Here is a 23,175-nt window from a genome sequence, read left to right on the forward strand (position 1 = left end):
GGCCAAACCTTCCTCCCTGAAGCTCCGTCTGTCCACTCCATCTGTCCCGCTTCACCTCCTCCCCTCCTTACCGTGCACCATGTGGACTTCAAGTTACAGCTTTTTGTAGGCAAAGGAAAACAGACCTCTGACCTGACTGAGAAAGGGGAAGAGTGGACTGAGAGAAAGAGAGACCGACGAGAAAAAAGTGTTGGACCCCATGAAAACAAAATGTGCCCAACAGCACATCCCCAGAGCAGGGTTTCCTTGACAGGCCAGTGCCCTGGGTTTTCACTTAACTTGCAGTGAGAGTGAACTGAGGGGTGTGTCATAAAGGGCCAGATCACGTGTGGAATCAGCTGACACCGCAGCTAACAAAACATGTGTGCAACCTTGGCCGGGTGCACTGGAGGAGGGAAGAAGCCCACAGGACTCATCAGTCTCCTGCCAGCAGCGAGGACAGACAGACAGCATGAGCACAGCCGGAAAAGTAAGAAAAAGATCTTCCTGTTGGAAACATTAATGTGCAAAAAGATGCAGATTCCTAACTTAGCAATAACGTGCACTGAAATGCAATATGTAACATATGCTATAGTACAGGATATGCACTGGGCTACACTGCCGCTAAATATCTTTTTAACAAGAGTGTATAGACTCTAGATCTGGGAGCATCCTCACCTCCTCATTAACTTTGCAGTACCAGGAATTTATTCTAAGCCAACTGTGACTACTTTGTAAATAGAAAGTTTTAAAAAGATCTTTCATGGAGAGTCTGTATTTATATTAAGATATCAGAGCGTGCTATTCTTTGTAATCATATATTTCTTATAAAAACAGAAAATTAAGTCTGACAAGAGTTTCATAAGAGGAATTTGGCTCGGGGAACTTAGTAGAACTGTCTCCATAACCTTTAGATAAAATTTTCTGACAAGAGGTGGATTGATTTCACAGCATTAGGATCATCCACAGTAAGATTACGTTACCATGCAAATTGTGATTTGGAGGAGTCCATAACAGCACAACTCACAAAACTTCTAGAAATTCTATAGAACAATCTATTCTTTCTTTAAAACAACGCAGTTTTTACATAAAGAAAAGAGAAACTGAATCACTTGTTAACACTAAGAATATACACATATGTTACTAAGTTTTCCATAAAGTCACCTTTCCTATGCAATCTGTGTATGGTACCGAGATACGCAAGCAGCCATTCAGTATAATTAGTTGATCTGTGCTATCTAATTGCTTAACTATAAAAGCCTATGTTTTTATTGGCACAGGTGCTATTTTAGGAGTGGGTCAAAAGTCCAATAACTCACAGTGAGAACTCAGTGTTGGAAATTCTAGAGGCTTCTGCATACACTGTGTGACATGATTCAGTATTGAAAAGATGGGTTGAGAATCACAAAGGGGCCAGTGGCCAGTATTTTTATTCCAATTCACTTTATTTTCTTTCACTATTGGTTATGTTTAGGATGGCATATTACATTTCAAAGAAAAGTAGTAAGGAAAAAAGAATGATCAAAAGAGTTAAAGAAAATAGTGAATTCATACAGCCTAAGTGGAAAGCCAATCATAGCAACCAAACAGGAATTAAGGGGCTAGGGAATCCAGGCTTTTAGGGGCAGCATCAGTAACAGCGGTGTGCTGATCATTGGTTTGTGTTTATACTGCCTAGAACAGCAAAATAATAACGTAGCCAAGTACGGAAGAACAAGCCTGAAATTCTAGTACTAGGAAGGCCCAGACAGATAGGTTCCTAGTTCAAGGCCAGCCTGGGCTGCTTATTAGAATATTGTCTCAGAAATATTCAGCCTGGGGGTTAACTCTGTGATAGAGTACTTGCCTAGAATGCACAAAGTTTTGGGTTCTGTCCCCAGCACTTCAAAAATATGTTAATAATTATAATTTAGAATTAAATATATGTCCAATGATTTTGGTGAAACAACCTTTTCCAGAACAGTACCAGTGACTAATGCAAGCATGGCCTGAAAGAGCATACACTAGTCATCGTGGTGTGTTGCATTTAGTTGCATTTTCCTGACCTTGGGCTACGGTGTCACACATTTTTAAGGGTAGTCTTAAATCTTTGTAAATGAGAAGTGTCTGTTTCTATGTAACAATGGGTGGCAGAGCCGGACAGATGCCGTACATATGAAATAGAAAGGACACAGTTGAGGTGATCTAATTGGAGCTGAAGTAACCCTTTATCTTCCAGGTAATCAAGTGCAAAGCGGCTGTGCTATGGGAGCCTCATAAGCCCTTCTCCATCGAGGACATAGAAGTCGCACCCCCCAAGGCCCACGAAGTCCGCATTAAGGTACAGCCCCTTTTCACCGTCTGCAAAGTTAGGTTTGGAAAACTCAGAAAATGATCCATAGACACATCCAAAAAAATCCATTAACAGCCCCTTTAATACACTTATCCTGATGATGAATTAATCTGTTGCTAAGGCAAGCTATTAATATCAGCTGCTAAGAGTTTGAAGTGACCAAACAGTGTGTTTAACATAATCCCTGAAAACTTTTTTAAAATGTTCATGTGTTTGTAAAGCGCTAAACATCTTGATTCCGAAAGCAATAAATATTAGGTAATTTCTCGGTGCTCATTTTTTTATTTCTATTTCCATCACACAGCATGCATTTTTGTATATTGCATAAAATACGTTTTTAGGGTGGCTCACTTCACAGGATGATCATGATGTTTAAGCCGTTTAACTGGGAAAAGAGATGAAGCCACAGGAAAATCTTGGACCTAAATCGAATCTTTGGAATTTGGAAGCACTAGGGATTGTTAGCAAGCTCCTCGGAAGCACAATTTCAGAATAGGTGTGTTAAACCTCCACAGTTGCGAACTTGGCTGAGTAAACTTTTGTCTCTAATCTGTAGATGGTGGCCACCGGGGTCTGCCGCTCAGACGATCACGTGGTTAGTGGAAGCCTGGTTGTACCTCTTCCCGCAGTTCTGGGCCACGAGGGAGCTGGTATTGTGGAGAGCGTTGGAGAAGGGGTGACTTCCGTGAAACCAGGTACAGAACTCACCCTCGTGGTTTATGTTTTGGTTCTGATCCCAAGAGCATCCCTCCCAAAAGAGGGGTTTCCTCCCCGACGTGCCTCAGTCCTGTTGCATCCATTCGTGCCTTTCCTCTTTCAACATCTATTTATTATCTACTAGATGTCAGGCGCCAAGTTAGAGTCTCCAATGTGACGATCAGGAAGCACGGTGCCCGTAAGAGTGGAGTTCACAACCTGCTAACTTCCGCTTTAGTGTCCCTGAGCACCGCAGACTTTCAAGACCCAAACAGACTTACAAATGGGGCAAGAGCAAAACATACAGGTTCAGGTTCTGAATACCTATGTGTACGGAAGCTGTTCTGTGCTGAGTTCAGAGACCCGACTGCTTGCCTTGCTGGCAGGATGCTGTACGTTTAACCACATTGCGCCAACATGATGGCTTCCTCTTCTCCTGTATGTGCTTCCTTTTTGAATACAGAAAAAAAAAATATATATATATATATTTAATATATATATATATATATATATATATATATATATATATATATATATATATATCAGAGGAAACTCCAGAGGGAAAAGCATAGCTAAAGGCCTCCAAACATAAATACCTTTTTATTATCACTAATTGCAGCTGAAGGTAGTTGGTTGCACATTACTTATTATTTTATTCATATTTTTATTTTAACTATTATTATTTCCGGAGGTAAAGGATGAATAAAAATAAATCCTCCATAAACTTTGTATATTTCCGGAGGTAAAGGGTGAATAAAAATAAGTCCTCCATGGTGTCATTCCACATTCATTTTATCTATAAAACGTAATGATCAAGCCATTTATTTGGTTCAATAGCATAGGTAGCATACAAGATTTAAAAACAAAAATTATGTCCATCTCCAAAAAGAACACTTTAGCCAGTACAATGAGACTTCTCTTCCATTCCAAATAATCAGAAAATAAGAAAAGACCTAGTCTTGCTTGAGTTAAGCTTTTAGTATTTCCTTTAGTTGAAAAAAACTAACAGTAAAATGATACCTTTACTTCTCAGAATGCTTCGTCTATAGCTGAAAATCAATAATTAATAAATAATTATCTTTTAAAAAGTCACCTTTTATTTCTTAGGGAAAATATCTAATTCATTTTTAAGAACTGAGATTTCCAAAGCAAATTGTCACGTCTTTGTCACATTTTATTATGCTTCCTCAAAAAAATAACTAAGATTATTTTTTAAAGTATTCATTTCATAATAAGAGAAACACAATCACTTTGAAAAGCCAAAACCTAGGCGATGGAGAAATGATTCAATGGTTAAAGTCACATCCTGCTCTTCTAAAGCACCCAGTTGGACAATTCACAATCACCTGTAACTCCAGCTACAGGGCACCCAATGCCCTCTGCTGGCCTTCAAGGGCACTCACACACATACACACACACACACACACACACACACACACACACACACACACACGGCATACACACATGGATACTCCCACTTGCACATAAAAACAAAACAAATATTTTTTAAAAGTTAAAAAATTAGCTATCAAAATTCTCATTTTAATTTTGTTCTAATATCAAGTTTAATTTGTTTTATTTTTATTATAAAATACTTCTCATGTTGTGTTTGGTTTTATTTTAGTTTTATTTTAACTATTCTACAAAATATCAGATCTCTCCAACATCTAATAGGAAGTTAGCAACTCATTGCAACTAAGGTATCTATTTATACTTAGCAGTGAGAATATCCAAGGTTTGATTAGGCTAACGTGCAAAGCCCCCAAGAGAAACTGAGGCAGACACACAACAAAAGTTAGCTGCTGATCAGTGGAAATGGCTGTTTTTACATTTCCTTTTTCTCTTTGGGAATCTTCAGGTACATACAAACCTGGACGAATAGCAAGGCTGGGAGGCAGTGACCCATGCATGACAAAGTGGGGTGGGGCCCTATCTCTTGGAGACCTTTCAAAGACACACATCTCTACATGTAAGCTTCATGTCCTTGCCTTATTAATTCAAGTCATTTTGTTGTTCCCCTCCAGGTGATAAAGTCATCCCGCTCTTTTCTCCCCAGTGTGGAAAATGTAGGATTTGCAAGCACCCGGAACACAACCTTTGTATGAAAAATGAGTAGGTTTCTTACTGTCTTCTTGCACAATTAGGTTGCACACTGGTTTTACTCTGTCTCATGTCCTTTGTATGCCTGTGTTTCACTGGGCAGTTTGATACGGCCTCGGGGGACGATGCTTGATGGTACCAACAGGTTTACCTGCAGGGGGAAGGCAATTCACAACTTCATCAGCACCAGCACTTTCTCCCAGTACACTGTGGTAGATGAGATGGCAGTGGCTAAAATCGATGGGGCTTCACCACTGGAGAAAGTCTGCCTCATCGGCTGCGGGTTCTCAACTGGTTACGGCTCTGCTGTCAAAGTCGCCAAGGTAGGATGGACAGTGGCCCATGGACTAAGCTACATGCATAGTGTTGGGACCAAAAGGGAAGCAATTGCTCACAGGCATCAGAGGGTGTTTTTGTAGAAGAGAAATAAGCCTCTCCAACTCCAGCGAAAATTCACTCCACACACTCAAGAAAAGCAAGGAAAAGCTCTATAATAATATGCACTCAGTTCTGGCTAGTTCCCAAAGAGAAACTGGCCTCTCATAGAAATTATTGAAACTTATATAGCTCTTGAGCTGTAGCATTTTACATGTGCTGTTGTCTGCAAAGCTCTGTTAGGTCCCAGGCCTCTGAGCAACTGAACATGTTTTAAAGAGTAGAAACTGGCAAGCTTGGCTATTTTGGACAAGTGGGAGATTTATAAAGCAGAGATGCATCACTGCTATTTCTAAGGCAAGCCAAAGTGGGGAGATCTGCACTGCAAAGATACTGTCACAAGCATTTTTAAAAATAGACCAGCATCGTTCTCTAGAGCCAGCCTGCCTATGTGGTGGAAGTGGGGAGATCTGCACTGCAAAGATACTGTCACAAGCATTTTTAAAAATAGACCAGCATCGTTCTCTAGAGCCAGCCTGCCTATGTGGTGGAACTTCCCTGAAAAGAAAACTGAGGCTTAGTGATGAGCCTGTACTTAATGGCACGGTGACCCTCTGAACTGCCTAGTGTTCTTTGAAAGAGCATCATGATGAGGCATGGTCTTTGCTAATGGCCAGCTGTGGGCCAGAGTTGTCTCCTTTTGTTCTGGGGATTGTGAACAAACCTAACAGAAACATTTTCCCAGCAAACCTAAACTTTAATTTTGCTAGAGGTACAGCTTTCCCTACAGTTTCTGACAGATCTGCTTAGTGTGCTGCAGGTCGTATCAGAGACAGTACTCCTTTAGCTAAATTCTACTTTGTGTGATGTAGTATTTCCTAAGCAAGTTTGTTAGTAGATCCTTTAAAACATCAGGCCATTATTCTAGGATTCTCCTACATCATTCTCATAGGCTTATGGTATTGATTAAACTATTAATAGGAAAATAAGTTCAGAAGGAATTTGAACACATGAAGAAAATTCACCAGTTTACAGATGAAAGTAATGCTTATACTGAATTAAGAGAAAGTAAATATTTTATGTTCAAAACTTACATTCTATGTTATTTTGTGGCTTTAGCCCTAAAGGTAGTTAGTCCTTGTGCAGTTGCTTATCTGTTTAAACAGGAGGCCTGAGTAAGCTTACTTGCAAGCCAAGGGTGCTTGTGGTCATGGATTTCAGTCATTATTATTAAAATACAGACCAGCTTGTGTTTCAGTATTTTCCATTTGCTTCTTTAAAACTTCAGGCTCAAAGTCCCACAAAGATTACCTTGGTCTCATGTTTTATTTTTTTAAAGTTTCATATCTGTTTTCCTGTTGCTTTAAGTCAGAGATGACTTCTGAATGCTTCCCAGCTGACTTCTGCTCTAATTACACTGGTTGTGACGCCTGAAAGTCAGTGAACAAGGAATTAAGGATCGAAGGGCAGTTGGCTTACACTGTAGTCTCCTGGAGTAACTGTGATCGTTTGTTTCGTTTGTACAAAATGCTTTTGTGTATGTGTAAGATGTTACTGTGTGGCCCTTGAAAGTCATTTCTATGTAGAGTTCGAAGATCATCCAGTACAGCTGGTCTCAACTGGCTTTTCCATTGGAACAGGGATGGGGTTCCATCTGCAGAAATTCCAGTTAATTGGCAGAAGCTGTTACTGGATCCTGAGGGGGAAAAACTCTGCAGATATGTCTAATATCGAGCAAATTTTGAGAGCCGTTTATGTACCCCTTCAGGCAACTGTAGCCAGAAGAGGTTTGGCCAGCAGAGGGAAGGAAGTCTAAGGAGCCGTGAGAGAGGACAAAGCAAGGTGCCTTGTGCAGCAGGAAGCACTTCCTAGCAATCACTGTTCGGTCCATCTTTTGCATTTTCTGGAAACATAGGTGACCCCAGGCTCCACCTGTGCTGTGTTTGGCCTCGGAGGTGTTGGTCTGTCTGTCATCATTGGCTGTAAAACGGCAGGAGCGGCCAGGATCATCGCTGTGGACATCAACAAAGACAAGTTTGCAAAGGCCAAAGAATTGGGTGCCACTGAGTGCATCAACCCTCTAGACTATAGCAAGCCCATCCAGGAAGTACTCCAGGAAATGACCGATGGAGGGGTGGACTTTTCCTTTGAAGTAATCGGTCGGCTTGACACCATGGTATGTACTGTGGCAGGCCTTGAGATCTGTCCTTCTGCCGTCTATAATGTGCTCTAGACAGAAACCTCATACAGAAAGCTGTTTTTGAGTGGCAGTTTTCTGTCTCCTGCATCCTACTTGGATTACTTAATTCAGTGTTAAGATAAGCCTTTCATTTTGTCAGTTCTACAAAGTTGCCTCAAGTAATAATCCTCCTCCTGTGAGTCATTTGCTATTTCCCTATTTGATCATCCTAAACTGGGTTGTCAGTAGATTTGAAGATTCAAAAGTGTTCTGAGGACACCTGGTTTTCTAAACGTCATATTTCAAAATCATGTATCTTTGAGGATTGTAAATCATTCTTTACTGTAGAATGTTTTAAAAAAAATTGAAAGGTGAAAACTTCCTGGATGTCTGCAGATAATAGAATAATGTAAAACCAATGCATACTTTGGAGGCATAACCACTTAAAACATGCCTATTCTTGGTATAAGCACCAGACTGGGACTTATAAAAAGGGAGTTTGACATGGATAAGAGACAACTTTTGATGTTGTCATCGTTACATCAAAATTTCTGACTCAGAATACAAGCTTGTAATTAATGCACAAAATTGTATTTAATGGACAAAGGACAAAATAAAAGTACAAAATTGTAATTAATGGACAAAGGAAAAGTGAATTAACCGACTTCTAGATTGCCTGGGAGTTATGTGATGAGGGAACAATATTCTCCTTGGAGGACCCAGACTTTACACACCCACAATGAGAATTGGTTCTGCATTACTTTATAAGGAAGACTTAAACACAAATTCATTCATCCACTCTTTCATTCAAAAATCTTTCTGCACATTTCTTCATATGACATGAAACTGCGTATCATGAATGGACACCATAAGAGAATCCACTTTAAATATTATTTTTATTCCAGACTTCTTCCTTGTTAAGCTGCCATGCAGCATGTGGTGTAAGTGTCATTGTGGGGGTGCCTCCTGATGCCCAAAGCCTCTCAGTGAACCCCATGTTGCTACTGATGGGACGAACCTGGAAAGGAGCAATATTTGGTGGTATGTATTTACAGCTAAGGATCGAGTTCTGTATGTGTTCTGTGTGTCAAAGTGGACGTGTGGATGTGTGTGGAGGCCAGAGAACATTTGATGTCATTAGTTGGGAACCTTCTGCCTTGTTCTTTGAGACAGGGGGTCACAATGACTCACTGTCAGGCTAGCCTTCCTGGCCAGCCAGTCCCAGGAATCTATCAGTTTTCTCTGTCCAGACCTGGAATTACAAGCTCTTGCAGCACTCAATCAGCTGTTTATTGTTACTGGTTTTTTGTTTTTTAGTCTGGAGATGAAATTCAGCTTCTGTTACAACATCTCCCCCACCTCTGCCCCTACCCCCAAAAGAAACAGTCCAGACAAGAAGCCATTGAAGAGAACTCTTAAGAATTGTGGTGGGGATGCTAAAGTGTAGCTCTTCACAGTTGGTGGCTTCTGGCGGGGGTGGAGGTGGGGGAGAGATTCAGTTTTCTTTAAGGGACTGGCACTGGGAGTTTGACCATGCTCCAATGAGGATATGGGCAACACAAAATGGACTTGGCATACTTTTCCCCCTTGGGGGAGGTCACAAGGGTTGGGGGTGGACCTGGGAGGACTGGGAAGTGAGTGTGATCAAGTCGCCTTATGTGAAATTCTCAGATAATCAATAAACATTTTATGTCAGAAACAAACAGACCAACAAAAAAGAACATTATTAACTGAGCCATCTCCCCAGCTTTGAGGATCAATATGGTGATATTTTATTTGTGCTGAAATGTGATTTTATTTATATGTTAATGAAGTTGCCTGGGGGTCAGAGCTAATAGCAAGCCATTTAGCAGAAGTCTGGCAGTGGTAGCACATGCCCTTAATCCCGATCACATGACAGGCAGATCTCCATGTGTTCAAGAACACAGCCAGCATGGAGACACACACCTTTAATCTCAATACCAACCATAGAGACCTAGAGGTCTGTATAGACAGGCAGTGACGAGGAGGTCATGTGGTTGGGTTTACAACCAATGAGAAGGCAGAACAGAAAGTCAATAAAAAGACAGACACACAGGAAGTAGGTCTCTTTCTTAGGGAAAGGATGGCAGCAGCAGCGGGTGGTAAAAAGGTGGTCTTGGTCTCAGCTCTTAGCTACTGCTCTCTGACCTCTGGGACTTTTAACTCAGCATTTGGCTCTGTGTTTCTTATTTAATAAAACCATTCAGAATTATATCTACAGATCAAATTCTTAATTTGTTCCAGAATTTCTTTCCTTTTGCAACAGCAAAGGTCAGATTTTAGAAAGCGACATGAAAATCACTGTTCTCTCTGTACCAAGAACTAGTGCAGGAAATCCCAAGACAGGTTTCTCTGTGTCCCCATAAACTAGCTGGGGCTCTGTTGGTTCCTATTACTCGTGTCTTTGTGAGGCCTCAGAATGCCTCATAGGATGCAGAAAACCCACGGCAGTAATTTATGTCTCCAATCATTTCCTAAATTTGGACAGCTCCCTTACTTTGGGTATAAACGTCTGCAATATAACTTCTCTAGAAAAGAACTAATAAGCTGCCTTCACTAGCCAGGGACCCTGCTTATCGGGGTACATATTATAAGAATGTTAATGCAATGCTGTATGCATTTGAGCCCCTGTGTCTGTCGCTCAGGTGGCAGCCTGTGGACTACCGCACTTTTGTGAGCTTTGGTTTCTTTGGAAAAGTTTCTATCTAATGCTCCTGCCTGCCCCTGGCTAGATCTCACGGTGATGCTGTTCTCCTTTCAGGCTTTAAGAGTAAAGATTCTGTCCCTAAACTTGTGACTGACTTTATGGCTAAAAAGTTTCCACTGGAGCCATTAATTACCCATGTTCTACCTTTTGAAAAAATAAATGAAGCATTTGACCTGCTTCGTGCTGGGAAGAGGTAAGCTTTAAGATTATTTTTATGGGGCAGGTGAGGGGGGGAAAAGGATTATTTTTATGATAGGGGAAAAGGTTGACAGAAAATGAAGGAGAAATGCGGTAAGAACAAAAGTGGGTACCTGGCTTCTGTAACCAGTTCAGGCTCTACACACAGATGTATGACCTAGGGCAATTTACAAACCTAAACCCCGATTTTCAGTTTCTAAAAAGGACAGAATATGATAACCTACCTCTTGGCGCTGCTGTTTAGAATGAAGTTTAAGTGAGATAATGCCTAAAAAGCTTCTACAACATACATGGCAAATGGCAAGAATGAAATGCCTGTCATTGTCCACTGTTACATCTTACACCAGGCATGCAGGCTTTCAGTATTATTTAAGGTGCTAACTTAGAACCAAAATATAAATGGCAGGCATATTAAGATGTTCTGTGAGTTTAGAGTTGGAGAGAAGGCAAGAGAGACCAGAAAAAGGTGGCTGGCCCAATTACAGACTTGACTATGGTCACAGGGATGGGCCTGGAATGGTTGGGAACCTGGGTGGATTTTCACTGAGACTCATAACATATTCTTTATTCACTCACACGGGGACTGTGAATTGTGGAAATGTGGAAACAACATCTTATATTTTGTATTTCAGCATCCGTACTGTCCTGACCTTCTGAGACCATATGGATGCCTTCCTACTCCTGACCCCACCACCCCACTGAATCGCAGCACCAGCCAAGTCACAGCGTTGATTTTGTTCCTTAGAGACACTGCCAATAAAGTACTCATGTAAACGTTCCATGAGAAACTGAATTTTTTATGAAACTGTTTTCAATCACAGGCAAAAGCTATCACACATCAGCTGGGGAACTGGAGGGTACCAAGCCTTCCTTCTTGTTTGATTGACCTAGGGCATCTTTCCTACTGGGGACAGTGTGTCTTATGACATCTTGCGTTCTTTTCTCTCTGGAATCTGCAGTCACTGAAACTCAGTGGAACAGAGAGATTTTCTACACCAGTGCACACAGGATAACCTATGTTCTCAGCCCTCCAGCCACTTTCCATCTGTACTTTCTTCTTTATGAAATGGATGAGAATGGGGTAAAACCCACAGCATGCCAGTGAAAATGTAACTGCTAAATTAAGCAAGTCTGAAATAATGACTCAGCGCCTCCAGAAATAGTACGGGGTAGGGTGGGGGCGGGATTGGAGGATGAGCTCCAAGTTATTCTTCTGGTATTTAACAAGGAGACTGCTGTAGGACTAGAGAGCCAGGCCACAGCTCTGAGAAGGTTATTCCAGAGCTGAAGAAAGAACAAATTGACATTTGATAATTTCTTAAGTCCACTTATCAGTCATTCTGTTACTCCATGCTATTATAACCATACTGAGAATTCCCTTTAAAGGTTAAAGTAACAACTTCATCCAGGCATGTTAAATGCTGTCTGTCAAATATCTAACAATATCCAAGAAGTGGATCATTACATAAAAAGAGAAAACGGTGAGATAAAGACAGTAGTAAAATAGGGGAAGTTTAGCTGCGGTCCAATAATCTTCTGAGGAGATGTATGTGCACTTGTTTGAACAGGTATGTGGGCTTTGGGAGATGTGTGTGCACCTGTAAGAACATGTATGTGGACTTGGCTTGCTCATTTCATTCTCTTGGGACTTCGGGTCAGAAAACAGTCTGCCGGGCACTGCTATATTGTATCAAGGGAGCCCAGAGGTCTCTCACTATCTCACAAGACTGAGTGAGAACAATTGGAGAGAGAGAGAGAGAGAGAGAGAGAGAGAGAGAGAGAGAGAGAGAGAGAGAAATGGTTTCCGCACCTCAGCCTGCTTCTCCAAGTATCCAGCATGTCAGTAACATAGTCACTGTATAACTATCAAACTATCAAAGTCAGACAGATCACTAGATAACCACGCACACACACGTGTGCCTGTGTGTGTGTGTGAGTGTGTGTGTAAGTAATGCAGTAACTGTATAACTATCAAAGCCAGTCAGACAGATCACCAAATGACCTGTGTGTGTGTGTGTGTGTGTGTGTGTGTGTGTGTGTGTGTGCTCACACTTGCATATGCCCTCACATGAAGTCAGAGGTCAACACTGGGTATCCTCATTTACTGATACATGAACACTAAGTCTATGTCATTCCCACCTATCACTCACCCTCCAACTCCTCCCGTGTTCCCTTCCCAAATTAGGAACCTCTTTAATTATTGTTGTGACACATATATGTGTATTATCTTAGGGTTTCTACTGTTGTGATCAAACACCATGACAAAATGCAACTTGGTGAGGAAAAGGTTTATTTCAGCTTATTTCAGCTTACAGTTCCACATCACAGTCCATCACTAAGAGAAGACAGGGCAGGACCTCAAGCAGGGCAGGAACCTGGAGGCAGGAGCTGATATACTGACCATGGAGGGGTGCTGCTTACTGGCTTGTTCAACATGGCCTGCTCAGCCTGCTTTCTTATAGAACCCAGGACCACCAACCCAGGGATGGCATCACCCACAATGGGCTGGAACTTCCCATATCCATCACTAATTAAGAAAATGCTCTACAGACTTGCCCAGAGGCCAGTTTTTTTCTATTACATTTTCACGCTACTCTTTATTTATTAAGAAAATATTTTCATTCATTTTACACACCAATCAAAGATCCCCTTCTTCCCTCCTCCCGCCCCCCCCCCAGACTTTCGCTTCCATCCCACCCTCCAGTCACCCCCACAAGAAGGCAAGGCCTCTCATGGGAAGGAACATCCAGTAGAGGTAAGTCCAAGCCCATTCCCCTGCCTCAAAGCTGCACAAGGTGTCTGATCATAGGTAGTGGGCTCCAAAAAGCCCCCTCATGCACCAGGGATGGATTCTGATCCTACCACCAGGGGGCCACCCAAGCAGATCAAGCTACACAATTGTCTCCCCATGCAAATGGCCTAGTCCAGTCCCATGCAGGTTCCATAGCCATTGGTCCAACTTTCATGAGTTCCCACTAGTTTGTTTTGGTCATCTCTGCAGGTTTCCCCATCATGATCCTGATGTACTTACTTGTTCATAGAACCCCTCTTCTCTCTCTTTGACTGGATTCCTGGAGCTCTGCCTGGTGTTTGGCTACAGATCTCTCTCCATCTGCTTCCATCAGTCACTGGAGAAAAGCTCTGTGATGACAGTTAGGGTATTCACAGATCTGATCACTGGGGTAAGCCAGTTCAGTTCAGGCTCCCTCTCCACTATTTCTAGTAGCCCAAGCTGGGGTCATCCTTGGGGATTCCTGGCAACTTCCCTAGCACCTGGTTTCTCCCTATCCCCATGAAGTCTCCCTCCATCATGGTATCTCTTTCATTGCTTTCTCACTCCATCCCTGTTCCAGCTTGACCATCCCATTCCCTTGTGTTCTCATCCCCTATCCCCCTACCCTCCATTGCCCACCTCTCATCCCCAGTTTACTCATGGAGATCTCATCTATTTCCCCTTCCCAGGGCGATCCATGCATCCCTCTTTGGATCTTCCTTGTTAGCTAGCTTCTCTGGAGTTGTGGGTTGTTGTCTGGTTATCCTTTGCTTTACATCTAGTGTCCACTTATGAGTGGGTACATACCATGTTTGTCCTTCTGAGTCTAGGTTACCTACTCAGGATGATATTTTCTAGTTTCATCCATTTGCCTGCAAATTTCATGATGTCATTGTTTTTCTCTTCTGATTAGTACTCCATTATGTATATGTACTACATTTTCTTAATCCATTGTTCAGTTGAGGGGCATCTAGGTTGTTTCCAGTCTCTAGCTATTACAAATAATGCTGCTATGAACATAGTTGAGCATGTGTCCTTGTGGTATGATTGAGTATTCCTTGGGTATATGCCCAAGAATGGTACAGCTGGGTCTTGAGGAAGATAGATTCCCAATTTTCTGAGAAACCGCTACACTGATTTCCAAAGTGGCTGTACAAGTTTGCAGTAGAGGAGTGTTCCCCTTGCTCCACATCCTCTCCAACATAAGCTGTCATCAGTGTTTTTGATCTTAGCCATTCTGACAGATGTAAGGTGGTATCTCAGAGTCATTTTGATTTGCATGTCCCTGATGACTAAGGATGTTGAGCAATTCCTTAAATGTCTTTCAGCCATTTGAAATTCTTCCTTTAAGAATTCTCTGTTTAGTTCTATAGCCCACTTTTTAACTGTATTGTTCATTATTTTGATGTCTAGTTTCTTGAGTTCTTTATATATTTTGGAGATGAGCCCTTTGTCAGATGTGAGGTTAGTGAAGATCTTCTCCCATTCTATAGGCTATTGTTTTGTCTTATTGACCATGTCCTTTGCCCTACAAAAGCTTCTCAGATTCAAGAGGTCCCATTTATTAGTTGCTCTCAGTGTCTGTGCTGCTGGTGTTATATTTAGAAAGTAGTCTCCTGTGCCAATGTGTTCAAGACTACTTCCTACTTTCTCTTCTATCAGGTTCAGTGTAACTAGTTTTATATTGAGGTCTTTGATCCACTTGGGCTTGAGTTTTGAACATGGTGATAAATATGGATCTATTTGAAATCTTCTACATGTTGACATCCAGTTATACTAGCACCATTTGTTGAAGATGCTTTCTTTTTCCCACTGTACAGTTTTGGCTTCTTTGTCAAAAGTCAGGAGTTCATAGGTGTGTGGGTCTTCAGGGTCTTCAATTCAATTCCATTGGTCCACATGTCAGCTTTTATGCCAATACCAAGCTGTTTTTATCACTATAGCTCTATAGTAGAGCTTGAGGTCAGGGATGGTGATGCCTCCAGAGGTGGCTTTGTAGTACAGGATTCTTTTAGCTATCCTGTGTTTTCTGTTTTTCCAAATGAAGTTGAGTATTGTTCTTTCCAGTTCTGTGAAGAATGGTGCTGGGATTTTGATGGAGATTGCACTGAATATGTAGGTTGCTTTTGTTAAGATTGCCATTTTTACTATGTTAATCCTACCTATCCATGAGCATGGGAGATCTTTCCATTTTCTGTTATCTTCTTCAATTTCTTTCTTCAGAGACTTAAAGTTCTTGTCATACAGGTCTTTTACTTGCTTGGTTAGAGTTACCTGAAGGTATCTTATATTATTTGAGGCTATTGTAAAGGATGATGTTTCTCTGATTTCTTTCTTGGCCCATTTATCATTTGTATACAGAAGGGCTACTGATTTTTTTGAGTTAAGCTTGTATCCCACCATGTTACTGAAGGTGTTTATCAGTTGTAGGAGTTCCCTGGTAGAATTTTTGGGGTCACTTATGTATACTATCATATTATTATTTGATATTTATTATATTTAGGTATGTTCCTTGCATTCCTGATCTCTCCAAGACTTTTATCATGAAGGGGTATTGGATTTTGTCAAAGGCCTTTTCAGCATCTAATAAAATGATCATGTGGTTTTTTTCTTTCAGTTTGTTTATACAGTGTATTACATTGACAGACTTTCATATGTTGAACCAACCTTGCATCTCTGGGATGAAGCCTACTTGATCATGGTGGATAATTTTTTGATGTGTTCTTGAAGTTGGTTTGCCAATATTTTATTGAGTATTTTTGCATCAATGTTCATGAGGGAGATTGGTCTGTAATTTTCTTTCTTTGTTGCATCTTTGTGTGGCTTGGGAATCAGAGTAACTGTAGCCTCATAAAAAGAGTTTGGTAACATTCCTTCTGTTAATATTGTGGGGAACAATTTGAAGAGTATTGGTATTAACTCTTCTTTGGAAATCTGGTAGAATTCTGCATTGAAACCATCTGGTCCTGGGCTTTTTTTGGTTGGGAGACTTTTAATGACTGTTTCTGTTTCCTTGGGGGTTATTTCTCTATTTAAATTGTTTATCTGGACTTGATTTAACTTTGGTATGTGGTACCTATCCAGAAAATTGTCCATTTCTTTTAGATTTTCCAATTTTGTAGAGTACAGGTGTTTGAAGTATGGCCTGATGATTCTCTGGATTTCCTCATTGTCTGTTGTTATGTCTCCCTTTTCATTTCTGATTTTGCTAATTTGGATACTCTCTCTCTGTCTTTTCCTCAATTTCTTTAAGGGAATTTTTCATTTCCTCTTTAAAGGCCTCTGGCATCTTCATTAAGTTATTTTTAAGGTCACTTTCTTCTACTTCTACATTGTGATGTTCAGGTCTTGCTGTTGTAAGAGGGCTAGGTTCTGGTGATGCCATATTGCTCATTATGTTGCTGTATTTTTGCACTGACATCTACCCATCTCTTCCTCCAATAGGTGCAAGAGGTGCCTGTGTCTGAGCAAGCTGCTATTAGTCCAATCTGTGCTTACTGTGTCTTTGTCTCAGGGGGCCCCTCTGGGTCCAATCTTAGCTCTTGTTCTAATTGGAGCTGGCAGATTCTGTATCTCAGGGAGCTGCTTTTGGTCCAATCCAAGCTAGCTGATTCTGTGACTCAGAGCCACTCTTGGTTGCTGTGGGATGGTCTGTATGTCAAGTGTGTTGCTGATTGGTCAATAAATAAATCACTGATTGGCCAGTGGCCAGGCAGGAAGTATAGGCGGGACAAGGAGGAGAATAAAGCTGGGAAGTGGAAGGCTGAGTCAGAGACACTGCCAGCCGCCATGATGAGAAACAGCATGTGAAGATGCCGTCAAGCCATGAGCCACATGGCAAGGTATAGATTTGTGGAAATGGATTAATTTAAGATGTAAGAACAGTTAGCAGGAAGCCTGCCACGGCCATACAGTTTGTAACCAATATAAGTCTCTGTGTTTACTTGGTCGGGTCTGAGTGGCTGTGGGACTGGCAGGTGAGAGAGATTTGCCCTGACTATGGGCCAGGCAGGAAAACTCTAGCTACACTTGGTCCTATTAGGGCTCTTGGTCCAGTCAGAGATGGTGGATTCTGTGTCTCAGGAAGCCTTTCTTGGTCCAATGAGAGCTGGCAGATTCTGTGTCTCAGGGAGCCACTGGTGTCACAGGGTGATGGGTATTGGGGTAGGATGTGGGTCTTGTAGATTGCAGGGTCTGATGGGGGGGTTTGAGTAGGGGAGCCTGCCCTCAGGAGTTTTCCCTGCTGGCCGGCAACTGGGGCAGAGTTGGGTGGGGGTTCCCAGGGACTGGCTGTGTCCCAGGGCCTGGGTCCTAGAGGCAGGACAGAGATAGGGGTACAGGGCACAAGAAAATGTTCATAGTTTGAAAATGTACGCTGGTCTAATTCATGAGTTCCCACTAGTTTGGTTTGGTTGTTTCTGTAGGTGCCCCTTGCTCATAGAATCCCTCTTCTCTCTCTTCAACTGGACTCCTGGAGCTCGGCCTGGTGTTTGGCTGTGGAGCCTCCATGAGACTGGACTAGGCCCTCTGCATAAGCAAGACAGTTGTATGCTTGATCTGCGTGAGGGGCCCCTGGCAGTAGGATCAGGATCCATCCCTCGTGCATGAGCTGGCTTTTTGGAGCCCAGTGCCTATGGTAGGACACCTTGCACAGCCTTGGTGCAGGAGGAGGGGCTTGGACCTGCCTCTACTGATGTACCAGGCTCTGCTGACTCCCCATGGGAGGCCATACCTTCTTGTAGGAGGGAATGGGGGTGGGTTGTGGTGGAAAGGCTGGAGGGTTGGGAGGAGGGAAGAGGGGAAATCTATGGTTGGTATATAAAATGAGTAAAAAATTTCTTAATTAAAAAAAAGAAAATATATTGCTTTGATTCTTTGACAATTTGTGATGTAACTCAAAGTGGGAGATTGATTTCAATAATTTCACAAACTTGTGTTTATGTAACACCACTGGTCAAATTCTGAAAGAAATGCAGATTTTACTATAAAATAACCAAATGGTATAGGATATACCTGTAATCCCAGGACTCAGAAGGTGAAGACAGGATCCCAAATGTGGGGCAAGGCTGGGCTATATATAGCCCCAGATCCTATCTTAAAAGAGAGAGAGAGGAAAAACAGAGGAAAAAAGGAGGGAGGGAACAATAAAAAAACAATGTGCAAGAAAAATATTTGTAACATGTGATCGGCAAAGAATTACTATCTCTAGAATCCACATGCTTTTTCATTTAGGAAAAAAAAATATACAGGATATACAATAAGAGAAACTCCCAGGAGAGAAATGAGTGGCTAAGAAGCATGTGGTACAGTGCTGAGGCTTAGCAATGCTCAGACTACAGAATCAAAGCAGGGCGCTCCATCTCTGCTCACCCACGGCCTGTGTTCTCTGTAAACATGTGAATCATCACAGATTCCTGGCAGCCATGCAGCACTATTTATTAAAATGTAAAATCATACATGTCCATTCCCCCAACAATGTTACGCTTGGGAAATAACTATAGAAATAAGGCATCTGTGTAAACAGATAAAAAGACAAAGCTATCCACTTCAGCCTCTTTATAAAGTAAGATAATCCTTGGGTACTTTCACTGGAAGAACAAGGAATTCTGACTTCCCATCTGGAAGAGTAAGTGAATCTCCAGACAGAACAAACTCCATCTGGTAGATCTCTTCCCCAACCACACATGGCCGGGTTCAAAATAATGGGTCGTATGATCTGATCTTTGTGACAGTCAATACAGAAAATAAAAAAATTCCCACTTCTTCCCATGTGGCTTTGCATTCCTACGGAGACAGATCCAGAGATGTTCAGAGCAGCCGAGCCCCATAGGAACCTGGTTTGAAAACAGTGGAGGAACTGGAGGGGGCATCCCACTGCAACTGTTTGCTTCCAGCTGCCCCAGCAGGACTCGTGAGCTGACCACTAACACCTCATCAAGAAATGCAGAGGAACAAAAGAGGAGCTTCAAATGCCAACACTGTGAAATAACTGGTGCACTGTTTTTGGTTTTTTTTTTTTTTAACCTCTGGCCAAATAATTGTCAAAATAATATTAACTGCTCCCAGATGTCTAAAACCTCAGGGGAAATTTCAAAAATATTTTGTCTGTGTATCATATTACTCTGAATCATAAAACTGATCTTCTCGCTGGATCAATTTCAGAATCCAAGCTTATCTAAAGCAGACACATGTATGTCATATGTTACATATATGGGTACATGTTGAACCTTTTCTCACAGGCCTTAAGAGAAAGCATGACGAAGTGTTAGTCAGATGGACTTTTAGCTTGTAGTTTTGCAAGATTAATACAGGCTTTCTGGAGTTGCCCAGATAGTCCTAGATTCTGACATTTTCTACAGGTTGGTTTATATTCAGATTTCCAGTTGCTTCCTTGAACCCCCAAATGCCAGCCTCTGGGTAGAAGTCTTCTTTGAAGAAACTATAAAAGTCTCTCTGTAAACACTCTGGGCATCCCAAGAGAACAGACCAAAATGTACTGCCACCGTGGATTTTTCTAGAAGTAAAGCCCACAAGATAACTGTAGAAATCTCGAAGCCTACAAACACCACCCCTGTGTTCAGAGCTTTCCAACACAAGGCGAGCGGAAGGGTAAAACACAAAGCAAATAAGAAAGAAGACGAAAGGAATAATCCACAAAGAGAAAAACTAATTTTTTTTTGGGGGGGGTGGTTTTGAGACAGGGTTTCTCTGTGTAGTTTTGCGCCTTTCCTGGATCTTGCTCTGTAGACCAGGCTGGCCTTGAACTCACAAAGATCCGCCTGCCTCTGCCTCCCGAGTGCTGGGATTAAAGGCATGTTAAAAAGTGTTATTAATATTCCCAAAGAGAAACAAAGATGCTGTATGTAACAAGGACACAACGTCAGTTTTTTAAAGCTCTTGGAAAGTGAAAAATAGTGCTGGCAAGAATGGGAAGCCAGAACAGGCATACATGGCCGCACTCAGTTTCTCCCGACAAAGCTCCTCGAAACGTGGTGAATTGTTCCAAAGCAAGGCCTTGGGTCCGGAGAACCGATGGTCTCACCCGGAATGAGGAAGGGGATTCCAAGACGGAGGTGGGCAGGTCCAGGGTGGCAGGTGTGTCCAGTGCGGGGGAAACCACTGCCCACAGTGGAGAAGCTAGACCCCAGAGCAGCACAAGGCTCACAGGAAAATTTCCAGTAGCCGTTTCAACGGTCGCCTGCATATCTACTGTATCCTACGCAGCCAAATGACAATAAGGTTGACTTGTTCTGAGGGAAATGTGCTAAAAATAAATTAATTAATTAATTAAAAATTCTTAAAAAAGCCATTAAAGCTAGCAAAGACATGGATAGAAATCAAAATTACTGCAACATGGGAACACGGGTAGAACCCATGTCCTCCTTTCCCGAAGTAACAGATGCCGAGTACTTAGAACACCTCCTGGCACATAACTGCAGGGAGTGAGCCCATAGCTCTCATTATTTATTCTGGGAAGCCCTGGATGAGTGAAGTCCTGAGTCTGTGCATTGTTTTACATGGGCACAGCCATATGAAGGACCATACCCTCAGACCCACGAGAAAATGGCAAAGCCTCCCTCTGGTCCATCTGTGGATGTTAATCATGTGTGCAGTAAGTGCCCACCAAAGCCTTCTCCCCCCGGGACGTTTATTGCATGAAGACTGATCCCTCACACAGACTGCTCCTACCCAGATTGCTAAACCTGCCTCCTTGTTTCTGTGTAGGTAATGATGCCGCCTCCTTGTTCAACTGTGTAAAAGAAACACAGCAAACTTCTGGGGCACTGCAGTTCTCTATCAGAGAACCCACTCTACCCAATCCCAGCTTTCCTGACCATGTGTACGTGTGTCATTTCTTCATTCCCTTACTGTCCCCAGTCAGGTCAGTCCCGGCACGTTGTGTTAAGAACACAGCAATTGATATCATCATTGCATCAGTTTCTGTTACTGTGACAAATACCTGAGACAATCGGCTGATAATCAGAAAAGACTCCTTTGGAGGTGCAGTTAGAGAGGCTTCAGGCCGTCACAGGTTGGTCCATGACTTTGGATGAGGCAGCACACTGCAACTAAGAAAGTTTGGAGAAAGGAAGAAAGACTTGTGAAATGGATCCTCTAAAAACCCGAAGAAGTTCCTGTCTGGAGCAGATTTCATTAAGCCAGGGAACAGGAAAGAGGATAAAAAATAAGATAAGCAAAGGACTGAGCAAAAAAATGGACTTATTTGGGGGTGGGGGGATAGAGGAGGAGCAAGCATGTAACAAACACAGGTGTTGTATTGAAGAATGAGCCCTCAATGCCAGGACTTTATACCTCCACACCTTCCAAAGAGGAAGGAACTGCACAGGATCCCCTGCCGATCCGCTGGGTGAGTGGTTCTCCACCAGGGTGTGACGCTCAGTGGCTGCGTAACTGACATCCGTTGCCACAGTTCTGAACTAGTCATCAGATTGTTTCTTTGCTAATTGGAGACAAATGTGCCCTTTGTGTTGACTGAATAGGCTACATCTAATTAAGTTGCTGACTCAAGAATTTTCTGAAGCTGCTAGGTGTGGATAAAAGCAAAACCCAACTCCTTTTCTCTGAAAGCCATAGACATACAGCTACATGGAACAAAAGGCAGTAGGCGGGACACAGTGAGGATTTTCTTTTTAAGGCTGTTTGACTTCTACCTCCTCTGGGTCATTCACTGAGAACAGCCCCTCCCTCTCTGTTCCCAAAGTACTCACACCTGAAGGAGCACTTTCCAGACATCCCGACATTTACAGATGTGTGTGGCAGTGTGGCTTTTCTCTGAAGCCACCAGCTACATTTGGGCCAGAGATGTGTGTGTGCACGCTTGTGTGGGTGTGTGGTGCACTGTGTGTCTAGGCCGGAAGACAAACTCCAACGTCATTCTGTTCTAGAATTAGTGTGCCTTCCCAGTGAGAAACCATTTACACACTTGGAGATGAATAAAGGGAAAAGCTCTTTAATACAGCATACATCCAGCTTTGGCTAATGCTCAAAGAGGAGCCAGCCATGAACAGAAGATCTTACTAACTTCTACACACCTTAGGCTTATGCCTTTCACAAACGCTGTCATGCTGAAGTCTCTTTTATGTCCCGGCCACAGGTTACACTTTGAACCATTTGAACAGACACAAGAGACAGCAAGTCTGGCACGTGGGCAGATGGGAGACTGACACAGCAAAGATTGCCAGAATTGTTTCTTAAGCACAGCGGTGGTGTTCTTCCCAATGCTTGTTAGCCAGGATCGTCTTGCCCACCCCGCAGATATGCTTTCCCTAATAAGAGGACAGGGCACTTAATGGCAACCTGGGACTTAATAGTGGCTGTGACCCTGTGCGGACCCCTTGTGCTGCCCCTTGGAGGTACGTTCTTTGCTGTGCGGGAGGGGCCTAATGGCAGGTTGGAGTCGGGGCTGTCTCTCTTCGTTATGAGAATGGGGCCCAACTGGAGGCCATTTTGGTGAACTAACGGTAGGCAGCATCCCGCCATTGTAAATTTTGCTTCTCTCTGACAAGCCTGGCTAAGACACTAACTCATCTCTGGAGTATTTTGGAGGCAGGGGTCTCTTAGCCAAATTTTACTTTGTCTGATATAAAGGATTAGGCGAAACTATTAGCAAATCCTTTATAGCATCAGTTCTGTTGGTTGTAGTTTCTTCTACATTAGTTCTTCTGGAACTGTCCCCCTTGTTTTCTGAGGTAGGATCTCTCAATGGCCTGGAACTCAGCAAGTAAGCCTCGCTGGCTAGCCACTGTCCCCTTCCCAGCACTGGAGTTACAACGATATGCCACCGTGCCTGGCTT

At 42.5% G+C, this 23,175-nt stretch overlaps 1 protein-coding gene across 1 annotated transcript; it reads left to right on the top strand.

Moving 5' to 3' along the window:
* The first annotated feature begins 340 nt into the window (after window positions 1–340).
* Window positions 341–11,380, top strand: Adh1c (alcohol dehydrogenase 1C (class I), gamma polypeptide). The gene is made up of 9 exons (XM_059266334.1): window positions 341–469; window positions 2,198–2,299; window positions 2,868–3,006; window positions 5,032–5,119; window positions 5,211–5,430; window positions 7,398–7,658; window positions 8,567–8,702; window positions 10,444–10,582; window positions 11,220–11,380. The coding sequence occupies exons 1-9, from the start codon at window positions 452–454 to the stop codon at window positions 11,242–11,244; spliced, it is 1,128 nt and encodes a 375-aa protein (XP_059122317.1). The 5' UTR covers window positions 341–451; the 3' UTR covers window positions 11,245–11,380.
* Window positions 11,381–23,175: the final 11,795 nt, after the last annotated feature.

Source organism: Peromyscus eremicus, chromosome 6 (genome assembly GCF_949786415.1).
Source record: "Peromyscus eremicus chromosome 6, PerEre_H2_v1, whole genome shotgun sequence".
NCBI classification, from domain to species: Eukaryota; Metazoa; Chordata; class Mammalia; order Rodentia; family Cricetidae; genus Peromyscus; species Peromyscus eremicus.